Source organism: Poromitra crassiceps, assembly GCF_964638095.1.
Source record: "Poromitra crassiceps genome assembly, chromosome: 5".
Lineage (NCBI taxonomy): Eukaryota > Metazoa > Chordata > Actinopteri > Beryciformes > Melamphaidae > Poromitra > Poromitra crassiceps.
In genome coordinates this window covers 12,356,705-12,369,714 of record NC_139642.1, presented here as the reverse complement: position 1 = coordinate 12,369,714, position 13,010 = coordinate 12,356,705, and the positions used below count along the sequence as shown (strand labels likewise).

Here is a 13,010-nt window from a genome sequence, read left to right as displayed (position 1 = left end):
CTAGTGCAATAAACCCCCCAAGGCAGATTAGACATACTAGTACAATAAACCCCCCAAGGCAGAAAACACAACCGCACCAACAACAACACACACACACACACACCCACACACACACACACACACACACACACACACACACACACACACACAAACAAACAAAACAAAAACACACTAATGCCTTTTGAAGCGTTTCCTAAAAATCTTTTCTTTTTACGCATTTATGTTTCAAAAGTCATAAAAGTGATTCAGGTTTGTGAAGATTATCCTGCTGAACACAAATGACCACTCCCATAAACTTTTGTTAACCACAGACCTTATTTTACACATGTAAGTGAAATCCCCATTCTAAAAGCCCATTCACTTTCCTCTGTAAGCTCCAACATGCGACTTCTGGAATCCAGACTGATTCCTGCTCTGCTCTATATGACAGAAGTCTATTCAGTCCATCTATGAGCAAGTTGTCATAAAGGAACTGCACACAATTCTCAAGGCCACAACATATCCTCTCCTCAGACTGATGTTTGGCTATCTGTGAGAAAAAGGTTTATTTAACCTTGTACCCCAATTACGAATAATCCTCAACTTACTGTTAGTCCATCTGATGGACCTTAAAGGGGGACTAACCCCCTAGATATGTATCAGAACAGTGATTTGAAAATACCTATGGAAAAAACCAAGAAATGACATATGCTCTTGTCTATACTAGACTCTTTGGCTGTGTTCAAGTCAAGATTCTTTTTCGGAAATCGACGCCATTACAGTTTGCCTACTGCCTCAAAAATAATTTATTTGAGAGGGGCAATATCTTTATAAATATCAACAACTAGCCAACGCTGTTGGTCTGTATGGAAACAGAAAATCTGAAAATGGTTGAAAGTTATATCAATTTGGTAATTCAGTGGCGAACTAGAAATTTAATTATTTTTCTGCATGTATCTCTATGGCAGGGTGTCAAATTACGTTACGAGAGCAAAGTGACATGGGCTCGTCAGCAGCACACCGCACAATAGGAGAAACCCCCCGCTCTGGGGTAACACAATGCGAGATTTCTCCACGTCATTCCCTCGTACAACTAGCGATAAACCGCGCAATGAAATCCGTTTTTAATTTGCGTTTTGGGGCTTTTCGTGATTCTTGTTGAAAGTTACAGCACCTATGATTTTTCCTCTCAGGGCGCAGAGCAGGACAGAGCTCTTCTCCTCCTCGGAGCACACACACACAGACAGAGCCAGTTGCTCTGCTCTGCTGACTTTCATTTCCTGAGAAGTTGGCGTTGCTTGTACACAGTGATGATATTATATTAGCCGATATGTTTAGAGAAGCTTTGTCACGTTGTCACGTCGTAGTATAGCGTTATACCTTACATTCCCGCTAAACTGCGACGAGATTTGTTTGCTGAAATGTCAGACTGTTGAAAGCCCCCGCCTCTCACTGCTGCTGTGTGCTGCTGCGGGTGCATGAGCGAGCAGACTCTCCCGTTTGACTGGCCGAGAGAAAGTGCTTCCAAGTCGGACTGATAGCCGCGGAAATGTCAGACTGTGCACAGAGAGCACTGGAGAAAGTGCTCCAGACAGCAAAACACACACACAGCGAGTCAACCCCCCCCCCCCCCCCCCCCGTTGCTTGTACACAGTGACGATATTACAGTAGCCGATGTGTTTAGACCAGCTTTGTCACGTTGTCACGTCGTAGTATAGCGTTATATTTTACATGTGCGCTATACTGCGATAAGATTTGTTTGCGGAAGGATGAAAGTGAGGCTCTCACTTTGATGCTGGGCGAGAGAGAGTGTGCTGTGCTGCTCACCCCCCCCCCCCCACCCCAGTCCCCAGTCGCTAGTCGCTCTGCTGACAGGCAGAGGGGGAGAGAGAGAGAGAGAGAGATCGGCTCCCTACAAGCAGCAGAGTGAGTGAGTGAGAGAGAGAGAGGGGGGGATCTGCATGGGGAAAGTGGGAGAGAGATATGATGCTGCTGCTAAGTGCACTGAGTTGTGAGGAGCCGAAAGGGTACAGGGGGAGTAGTGGAGTAACTATCTTGAAATCCCATAGTCTTTGGGGACAACCTGACGTCAGGTTGTACCAAATATCCCATTCATTTGAGAAAAGAAAAAAAAGCAGTGTTCGACCCTTAGAGGGCGCTTATGCCAGATATGCTGCTGAAAAATGATACAAATGGTAAAATGGCAACAGTTTGGTGTCAAATGTGGAAATTCTGACCAGAATTCTTCACACATCACCCCCAAAATCATATATATTGGTTAAAAGCTGAAAAAAAGTGTTTTGGGGGTTAGTTACACTTTAAGGGAAATACTGTACTAATTTATAAATATTAATTTAAATTTTAAATGTTTTGACTGTTTATAATTCATTGGTAACTTCTTCCCTAATACCTCATACCAACATTTCATACTTATTCGAATTTTAACCCCTCAAATGCCAGTGTACAGTAAGTACAGTAAAAAAAAAGTGATTTTTTTTTCCCCTTTCCATAAAGACAAACTGGATTTGGGTCTGATATTATGGGCAGGTTGGGGTGTTTTACAAAAGTCACCACTGCAAGATGCCTAGTGTCAAAGATTGGCAGGAATGATGTCACAATACCTATGACATCACTAGCCTATGACATCATCAGTGATGTCATGAGATGATTTTTGGTCAATAATATGTCACTGATGACATTACTGATGATTTCACAGACATTGTGACATCATCAGTGGGTTTTTGTATTTTTTGTGATTTTTTGTAAAAATAATATTTTTTCATATTTTGAGCCAAAAATCCAAAAAGCGCATGTTTTGGACTACCAGCCATTTTCCCCAAAACACACAAACAAGCTTTAGTCCAGCATCCATCCTGGTCTAAAGGCTTCAAATCAGTAGTGTGGACTGTCAAATTCAGTTTTCTAATATTTTCCCATCTTTGGCATAGGAATCAGTTTTTTTTACATTTCATGTAAACTGTATGGAATTGATTGCTATGCCAAAACTGGGGGAATATGGGGAAATAGCCAAACACAGTAGAAACTACAATTTTAACCGCTTGAGTCAACGTGAGATGTGTAACATCAAGGAAATAATGATTTTTTGAAAAATTTGCTGGGAGTCAAAAAAAAAATGTTGTTTTTGTGCAAAATTAACATTGAAACCAATGGGACAACTATGCAATGGACTTTGAGACCATGTAACTCCCCCAAATTTTCTACCAACTCCAAGGTTGGATATTCACTGCCGTCGACGAGATATCTCGTCAAAAAAAATCCAACGGTTGACTGCCATCGACGAGTTATCTCGTCGACGGTGGGACGTGGATCAAACCCTTTTACATCTATAAAAATATGGGAGCCACCGAACGTGTACAACCCATTCCACCGACCCACTAAGTGGCGACAGTGCTCTCCAGACTAGAGGAAGCCGAGCCAAAACTGCAGGGAAAAGCGTGAGGAAACCATTCTCATACTGTAGAATGGTTTGGCGAAAACGCTTTCGCGCTGGCGCACAACGGTGGCGCACAACGGTGGGGGGTTCCAAAAATAGACTGGGTGCAACACACTTTGAAACACGCCTCATAAAGCGAATCGCACAAAGCTTCATCCCAGCTCTCAACCGAAACCCCAAGAAACGAACGAGCCCCATCCAGGCTCGCCCGACGAGGGGCCGCCAGGCAGCAGACAGGCAGCAGAAACTCGCTTGTGACACACCCGCTGCAGAGCAACGGAGGGAGGAGAAGAACACACACGGAGGGAGGAGTTTGAAGGAGAGGGGGGTGGGGGTGCTGTTATATTGGAGGAAATTACTGTTCAGAACTATTGTTTAGATGTCTAATGTCTTACTGATGCCAAAAATAAATGGTTAACTCATTCTCTGCCAAAGACGTACCCGGACGTACTTTTAACAATGGCGTTCTGTGCCAAAGACGTACTCGGACGTACTTTCATGTTTTGGCTGTTTACATTACATCAGACACTTTCCCAGCCTGTGACATTGTTTCAAGTCAAACTGATAAAAGGAACCCGCTAGTTTAGTATTTATGGGTGGAGCCTGTGGTCGAAACAGAGTCTGATCCAGAGTTCTCGGCTGGCGACGATGGCGAGGAAGACGCCAGCGTTTTTGTTATTGCTCCACGACGGAGCGCCATGGCGACGAAGGCTCCCCTTCACAGCGTTCTGACAGATGAATCGGAGGAGGAGAAATGGGTGCCACTTGGAGAGAGCGATGACGATGGTAAAAAGTAGCCTATTTTTTGTATCGCGTTTGAGATGAAATGATCACACACACAACATTCGAGTATAATTGTCACGCATTGTTTATAACTTATGCCGCCGGCATGACTCGCTTCACGTTTCCTCTTGCCAGCTCTCCCTCTCAAGGGAGAGCTCTGTCACACTCAAGGGAGTGGGAATCACATGGATACGTCAAACGCGTCAAACCGCGTCACACACCCGTCCCCAGCAACCAAGGCGAAACATGTGTCACATAAACATTTCAAAGTTTACAGCACTAACGTAGCTATTGTGTGATCTTCTGTGCTAACGTTAGTTATGAGAGGTAACGTGACAGCAGGTAACGTTACAGCACTCGTTATTCCTGTGTGTGTGTGTGTGTGTGCGTGTGCGTGTGTGTGTGTGTGTGTGTGAGAGAGAGAGAGAGTGTGTGAGTGTGACCACATAAGGGTTCGTTCCATTTGTTTATGCTTTTATCAAGCTAAGCTAAAAATCCACATGGCAACTGTAAAATACATTCTCTTATTTTTTATTTATTTATTTATTTATTTGGGAAAACAAATACTGTATATGTCTGATGTGTCACTGAGGCAAAAAATAAAAGGCTCAAAAGAGAGTTCTGCTTGAAACGGTGTCCTTCACTAAAAACCTCTTTTTCTCATATTTCTGTCCAAAGGAGGGCATTTTTAGTGAAAACAAGCTAACTTCCACTGCTTGTAACTAAACAAGGAAACATGGGAGAGTTTCAGTTTTTTACAAGGGGTAAGAAGAGAGTCTCTGCTTTATTGTGAGATATGTTGTGTAATTTTATTCCTAGCACAGAATATTCTGTGGGTCCTGGAAGATCAGGAAATATGCTCAAAATCCTGGCACTGGGAGCACACAGACCGAAATGACCCTGGCAGACAATGAGTTAAAGTGACTGCTCTATCGAATTTCACAAAAAGGCAATTATCTCAGCTTCCATTCTCAGACGCTGAAACCATGCTGTATTCAACTGCTAATGCCTACATAACTACTAACTCTACAAACTAACTCTTTTAGACAGAGAAAGCACACATTCTATTAGTTATTTTGAGATATTTTGTGTTCACAAAGTCCTAGCAGAAAATAATCCTCGGCTCTTGAAAGATGAGCCCGAATCCTCAAAAAAAACCTTGGCAGAAGCTACCTACAGTAAAAAAAAACTGTTGGCAGTGAATGTGTTAAGGTCAAATTTCAAGGTATTTGGTCCAGGATGCCCGCTGAAACAAATGAAATAAATTAATTTTGTAAAAGTTTGCTGGGAGTACCAATAGAGTGTTTTCAATGGAAGTCAATGGGTCCATCAGATGGACTAACAGTAAATTGAGTTGTACTTTTGAAACAAGGTCTTAGGATGGTAGAAAGATGATAGATATGATTGATTTTTGTCAAATACCCCCCAAAAAATACCTAGCCTTAATTTCAGACCATTTAATCAAAAAATGTCGAAACGGCCCATACGCGACTGTAGGAAATATCCATCAGATGGACTAATAGGACACAAGGGTTAAGTGAAATGTGACTTTAAAGGAGAACTTACCCCCAAAACACTTTTTTTCATTTGAGACCAAACTGTTGCCATTCTGCCATTTGTATCATTTTTCAGCAGCATAACTGGCATAAGCGCCCTCTATGGGTGGAACACTGCTTTTTTTTTTGCCCTCAAATGAATGGGAGATTTGGTACAACCTGACGTCACGTTGTCCCCAAAGACTATGGGATTTCAAGTAGGGATGGGCATTTCTAGCAAAAACACTATTCGAAATTCGCTGGCCAAATTCGAATTTAATTCGAAATTCGAAAAGAAAAAAAAAATGTAAAAAAAATATATATATACCGTAAATTCCGGACTATAAGCCGCGGCTTTTTCCCCGTTTTTTGGCCTTTTTTGCCCCCTGCGGCTTATATAACGGTGCGTCTTATCTATGGATTTTTTCCAAAAAAAAAAAAAAAAATCTCTCTTTTTTTAGCACTCTTTCTAACTATAAATCCACTTCTGTTTTAATTTCCTCTCTTGCCCTCTTTTAACAACATAACATAACATAACATAACACAACACAGGTAAGCAGAAAGAAAAAGACGAAGCAATCACGCCATGAATGAGGAAATGACTCACCTGCTGGAGGCTGGAGATACACGCTTGGGCTAAACTTTTACTCCGTGAAACACTATCGATTAAGTCCGACATCGCTCAGAGGTTTTGAGCAGCTTGAAAACAAGTTTGAAAACGTGCAGAAGTCCATCCACTCACTCACTAAAGAAACTAAGGCAACCGTGAACAGAGTTTATAATAGTAAAAGAAATAACATTCGCCTGATCAATGTAAAAGAGGAGCTGAGATCGGTGACATGGACGCTTTCGTGGCAAAATCCTGTGTTACATCCTGGACCTGAAGGAAGGCGAGAAACCACCAGAGGTGGACAGGGCACACCGGGCGCCTCGGCCACGTCCAGACCCCGGCCTGCCACCGAGGGCCATCTTCATCTGCCTACTCCGCTGGCCCGACCGTCAACTCATCCTCCAGGCTGCGGGGAAGAAGCCCCTCACCTGGGAGGGTACGCGCTTTTTCGTCCGGGCAGGACCTCTCCGCGTTGGTGCAACAGAAACGCGCAACATACAACAGCATCATCGAGTCAATGGATATCGCTTTGGCGTACTGTACCCAGCGAGACTCGTCATAACCAGACCGGACTATCTTTAGCACTCTTTCTAACTATAAATCCACTTCTGTTTTAATTTCCTCTCTTGCCCTCTTTTCACCACACCGCGGACACTGTGTGCCCAGCGGCGGAACAAGAGCTCAAAGTGAAACTGCCGAATATCTTTTGAGTTGGACTGGTCAATAGTACTGTGAGTAACTAAAATAAAAAAATAAAAAACGGAATTCTCTCTTCTTTAGCACTCTTTCTAACTATAAATCCACTTCTGTTTTAATTTCCTCTCTTGCCCTCTTTTCACCACACCGCGGACACTGTGTGCACTGTAAAAAAAACAAAAAATACCACAATGTGTGATTTTGTCTGGGGATTAGTGACCTGACTTTTGTTTTGTTGAAATGTTAATAAATGGGAGCTTCCCCAAACAGCGATCTCTTTCCCGACATTCCTCTCTGTGCACGAACCCTTTCATATGGTAATTAAACATCAAAACACCCGCGGCTTATAGACCGGTGCGGCTTATAGAAGAAAAAAATAGTCACCTTTGAAGGTGCGGCTTATAGACCGGTGCGTCTTATAGTCCGGAATTTACGGTATATATTTTATTTTTTTTTCTTTTTTTTTTGTGAGTGAAATGTTGCATTGTCTCCCCTGATTCTAAGTCTACGGCTTTATTAATTAATATAAAAAGCTTCTGCTGTGGATTTTTAGCTCAAACAAGCATTGCACCACTGAAGTAAAGAACATGTTACATGACATTGACATTTTCGAAAATAAAAAACAGTTTTGACAATCATGAGCGGTTCATTAAATATTGAGTAGGCTCAGGTCTGAGTGCCAAAGGGGTGCCAAAGTCACCCCCTCTCCCTCTTCATGGGATTTCATCCGCCATTCATTTTTCCATAAAGCTTGCTTAAAATGCTTATAAAAATTGTTTTACTTGCTCAAACCAAGCGATTTGACTATACCGGTACTTAGAATCAGGGGAGACAATGCAACATTTCACTAAAAAAAAAATTTTTTTTTTTTTTTTCGAATTTCAATAATAAAAGTCGACCTTGATAATAACAACGATTATTCGAAAATTCGAAATTCGATGCCCATCCCTAATTTCAAGATAGTTACTCCCCTACTCCCCCTGTACCCTTTCGGCTCTTCACAACTCCAAGCCTATTCCCATGATGTCACTTGACCTGTTAATCACCTGTTAATTGATTACAATCGCCTGTTATTTTCCTACCAACTCCTATGTAACACAATACTATCAATAAACGCCACTATAATCATAAAAGGAAGGACATGGCATTGTGCTGCTGTAAATCATTCCCAACCTTTTTCATACTAAGGAGCCCTATGATGAGATTTGGTCTCTCAGTTGCAAATCTGATTTTTTTTTTTTTTTTTTTTATGTAGCCTAGATATGATTTTGTCCAGAATTCCATATATATTAGGTAGAGAAACAACATAGAATGCTGGAATCCTCTCAAGGACGACTGGTGGTCTTCTGTGCCCCTTTTCGCTGGGGACACGGAGCTGCTGCTGCTCTGCCCGCCTGTCTGTGACCAGCGGCTTGTCCAGTCGTAACCTGTGTAACCTGTGAGTCCAGATGCGGGATTCCCGCAATCCTGTACCCAATCTCAGACAGTTATTGTGCAGAAAAATCACACACGAGCTATTTCTGTCTGTGTTTGTTTGTTGTTGCTCCGTGTGAGGGTTACAACGGGAGGAGGCTGTTTCGCCTGTGAGCACCGCCAGCCTGGAGGAGGGAGGAGGGAGGGGGGAGAATGTTTCAGTAGCCCGGTGAAGCTCTGCACTCTGCGCTGGAGAGGAATAGGAGAGGTGCAAACTTTTGATTTTGGCACATGTCTTAATTATAGTTAGTTTCCCGCTGAATGTGTCATTACTTTATTAATATCTTACCTGGATAAGCTCAAATTATGTTGTTTATATTATCAGTCCGACTTGGAAGCACTTTCTCCCGGCCAGTCAAGCGGGAGAGAGTCTGCTCTCATGCACATGCACGAGCCCCAAGCTCCGTGCCGGGGGGGCGCGCGCAGCAGCAGCAGCACGCAGCCGTGCTCTAAGCCCCCGCCTCTCATGGCCGAGGCGGGATGGGATGAGAACAGTCTGACAATTCCGCAAACAAATCTCATCGCAGTTTAGCGCACATGTAAAATATAACGCTATACTACGACGTGACAATGTGACAAAGCTGCTCTAAACACATCGGCTACTATAATATATTTCCCTGCATCTCATACTGAGATGAGATCGGTATTGAGTTTCAATTTGGACAGACTGAATGGGCCGAGGAGAGCTCTGCTGTTTCGCCAGGTCTGGGAGGAGGGAGGGGGAGAACGCAGCCTGCAGCTCTGCGCTGAGGAAAACTTTTGCACAACTTTTAACAAGAATCACGAAAAGCCCATAAACGAAAATTTAAAACGGATTTCATGGCACGGTATATCGCAAGTTGGACGAGGGAATGACGTGGAGAAATCTCGCATTATGTTACCCCAGAGCGGGGGGTTTGTCCTATTGTGCGGTGTGCTGCGGTAACGAGCCTCGCGTCACTATGCTCTTTTAGCGATAGATACACGCTACATACACATACATGCAGAAAAATAATTAAATTTCTAGTTCGCCACTGAATTACCAAATTGATATAACTTTCAACCATTTTGAGCAACGCTGTTCCCATACAGGCCACCAGCGTTGGCTAGTTGTTAATATTTATAAAGATATTGCAGCTATAACATAAAGATATTTTCGAGGCGGTGGGCAAACTGTCATGGCGTCGATTTCCGGAGAAAATTCCTGAGCTGATCACAGTCAAAGAGTATAGTATAGACAAGAGTATATGTCATTTCTTGGTTTTTTCCATAGGTTTTTTCAAATCACTGTTCTGATACATATCTGGGGGGTAAGTCCCCCTTTAAAGCAGCAGCAGTAGTAGTGTTTTAGTGGAATACACCTTTAAAAGTATGTGTTGTAGTAGAAAACAGTGAAGTGCATAATAATAAGGAACATGGATTTCATCACTGCTTCTATTGAAATGTGTAGTAAGTTGATGGAAAGATCATGTGACCTGCCTTTTGAAGTATTATATCTCGTCTGTTAATATTTCACCTGTATTTTTATGACTATTCAAAGCACTTTGACTTGTCCCAGTGTATGACTGTGCTATAAAGCTGTGCTGCCTTGCCTGAAGAAAGATGAACAAACAGCCATATAACATGACATAAGGATCAAAGTCTAAAGTGTAGAATGTTCTGATGTGGATCAGATGGTGAGCGAGCAAGCACGCACACACACACACACACACACATGCGCACACACACACGCACGCACGCACACACACACACACACACACACACACACACACACACACACATGCAACAAAAGGGAGTTTCAGTAACAGACTGGTTATACTGGACAGCTCTCAGTGTGTCACAGTAACAGACTGGTTATACTGGACATCTCTCAGTGTGTCACAGTAACAGACTGGTTATACTGGACATATCTCAGTGTGTCACAGTAACATACTGGTTATACTGGACATCTCTCAGTGTGTCACAGTAACATACTGGTTATACTGGACATCTCTCAGTGTGTCACAGTAACAGACTGGTTATACTGGACATCTCTCAGTGTGACACAGTAACAGACTGGTTATACTGGACATCTCTCAGTGTGACACAGTAACAGACTGGTTATACTGGACATCTCTCAGTGTGACACAGTAACAGACTGGTTATACTGGACATCTCTCAGTGTGACACAGTAACAGACTAGTTATACTGGACATCTCTCAGTGTGTCACAGTAACAGACTGGTTATACTGGACAGCTCTCAGTGTGTCACAGTAACAGACTGGTTATATTGGACAGCTCTCAGTGTGTCACAGTAACAGACTGGTTATACTGGACATCTCTCAGTGTGTCACAGTAACATACTGGTTATATTGGACATCTCTCAGTGTGTCACAGTAACAGACTGGTTATATTGGACATCTCTCAGTGTGTCACAGTAACAGACTGGTTATATTGGACATCTCTCAGTGTGTCACAGTAACAGACTGGTTATACTGGACATCTCTCAGTGTGTCACAGTAACAGACTGGTTATATTGGACATCTCTCAGTGTGTCACAGTAACAGACTGGTTATATTGGACATCTCTCAGTGTGTCACAGTAACAGACTGGTTATACTGGACATCTCTCAGTGTGTCACAGTAACAGACTGGTTATACTGGACAGCTCTCAGTGTGACATAGTAACAGACTGGTTATACTGGACAGCTCTCAGTGTGTCACAGTAACAGACTGGTTATACTGGACAGCTCTCAGTGTGTCACAGTAACAGACTGGTTATACTGGACAGCTCTCAGTGTGACACAATAACAGACTGGTTATACTGGACAGCTCTCAGTGTGACACAGTAACAGACTGGTTATACTGAACTGGACAGCTCTCAGTGTGTCACAGTAACAGACTGGTTATACTGGACAGCTCTCAGTGTGTCACAGTAACAGACTGGTTATACTGGACAGCTCTCAGTGTGTCACAGTAACAGACTGGTTATACTGGACAGCTCTCAGTATGTGAAGAAGAGCCATGCTGAAAAAGAGCATGCATGCTCAGCAGACCTTCTCTACATGAGTCATAAGGCTCTTTCACACCGGCCTTGAAAGCCGAAAAATGCATGGAAAATAGGATTCGCGCCTCCGATGTGAAAGTCGTGAACGCGCGTTGGTGGATAATTGTTTTACGCCTTTTGTCCCGCCATGGTAGGTAGTCACAGCGCCGGGTTACCTGGCAACCCACCTCCACTTGAAAGCGTCGTCGCAGCGAGCCGGAAAAGGTGCGAATGGTCAGCTCATTCATAAAAAAATTAGAGGGGAAATCACCTCATGTAGCAAGAAAGTGCACGAGTGAAAGTAAAAAAAGTAGCCTATACAATCATGACTGCAGGGACGCCAGGAGGAATGCTCCCTGCGGTTAGGCTTTATGCTCAAACGATGTTGACATTAGTAGGTAAAATTAATGGATATAATAATAAGCTTCAGAGGGCTATAGCTGTCTGTGGCGAGTTGGTCTGAGGATATTCCCTCTCGAAATCAGCTCTGTGCATTCCCTTACAAAAACTAGTAACGTTATAGTAGTCTATAGGCTACTATTCCCCCGACGAACGTTATGTAGACTGCAGCTGTTTGATATGCGGGTGTCATCTTTCAGAACGGCCCCTAATTAGGCTACTTGATGGGAATAATTTGCTTTACAAAAAACTGGAACCAAAAGAAAAGAATTAGCCTTGTAGCCTACCTAATAGGCTACATGATGGTGTGTCTGTGATGCATAAAGTCGATCGGATGAATATTGAAAGCCCATGCATGTGGACAACACTTTCGTGTTTTATCTGATCCTTAACGAGCGCAGCTTTATCAGCTTCCTTAACATAAGGATGGTTGTTGAATTAATTTGTTCATCATACAGTAGGCTAGGCTACACTAACCTATGAAAATATTAATTTGAGCGAGGAGCTGAATGGAAATGCCTCCAGCGGCTCGCCTTTCAATCCGGGAGCAGTGGCTGTCGCCTGAAAGGACACCGCGGGACGGGAATGTGGCGGTCCTGCTGGCCTGTGTGTGAAAGCAATTTCTGTGGCAAGGCTGCCAGGCTTTGCAGGCTTTCCGAACTGCAATTTTGCACGATCTGTTTGTGAAAGAGCCTATAGTTAAAACATGAGACAGTAACATTGTAACGCTGGAACAACTTACTTCTCTTCAGAAGAATGGTGTCCATCTTCAAAAGTCATCCATCCATCCTTTGATTGGTCGCTCTTCAGAGACACACAGCTCGGTTGGGGAGAGTTGGGTCTCTCCTGCTGCATCCTGAGTGCAATAAACCCCCCAAGGCAGATTAGACATACTAGTGCAATAAACCCCCCAATGCAGATTAGACATACGAGTACAATAAACCCCCCAAGGCAGATTAGACATACTAGTGCAATAAACCCCCCCAGGCAGATTAGACATACTGTACTAGTGCAATAAACCCCCCAAGGCAGATTAGACATACGAGTACAATAAACCCCCCAATGCAGATTAGACATA

The 13,010-nt window shown here is 43.2% G+C and overlaps 1 protein-coding gene across 1 annotated transcript in view; it reads right to left on the bottom strand.

Moving 5' to 3' along the window:
• The window catches only part of LOC310776309 (NLR family CARD domain-containing protein 3-like), a gene marked incomplete at both ends in the record, with an annotated part of 30,122 nt that extends 17,335 nt beyond the window's left edge, over positions 1-12,787 (bottom strand). Inside the window, one exon of the mRNA XM_083636512.1 lies at positions 12,675-12,787. Within this exon, the coding sequence (XP_083492638.1) occupies positions 12,675-12,787 (113 nt within the window). The remainder of the gene's footprint in view (positions 1-12,674) is intronic.
• Between the last annotated feature and the right edge of the window lie 223 nt (positions 12,788-13,010).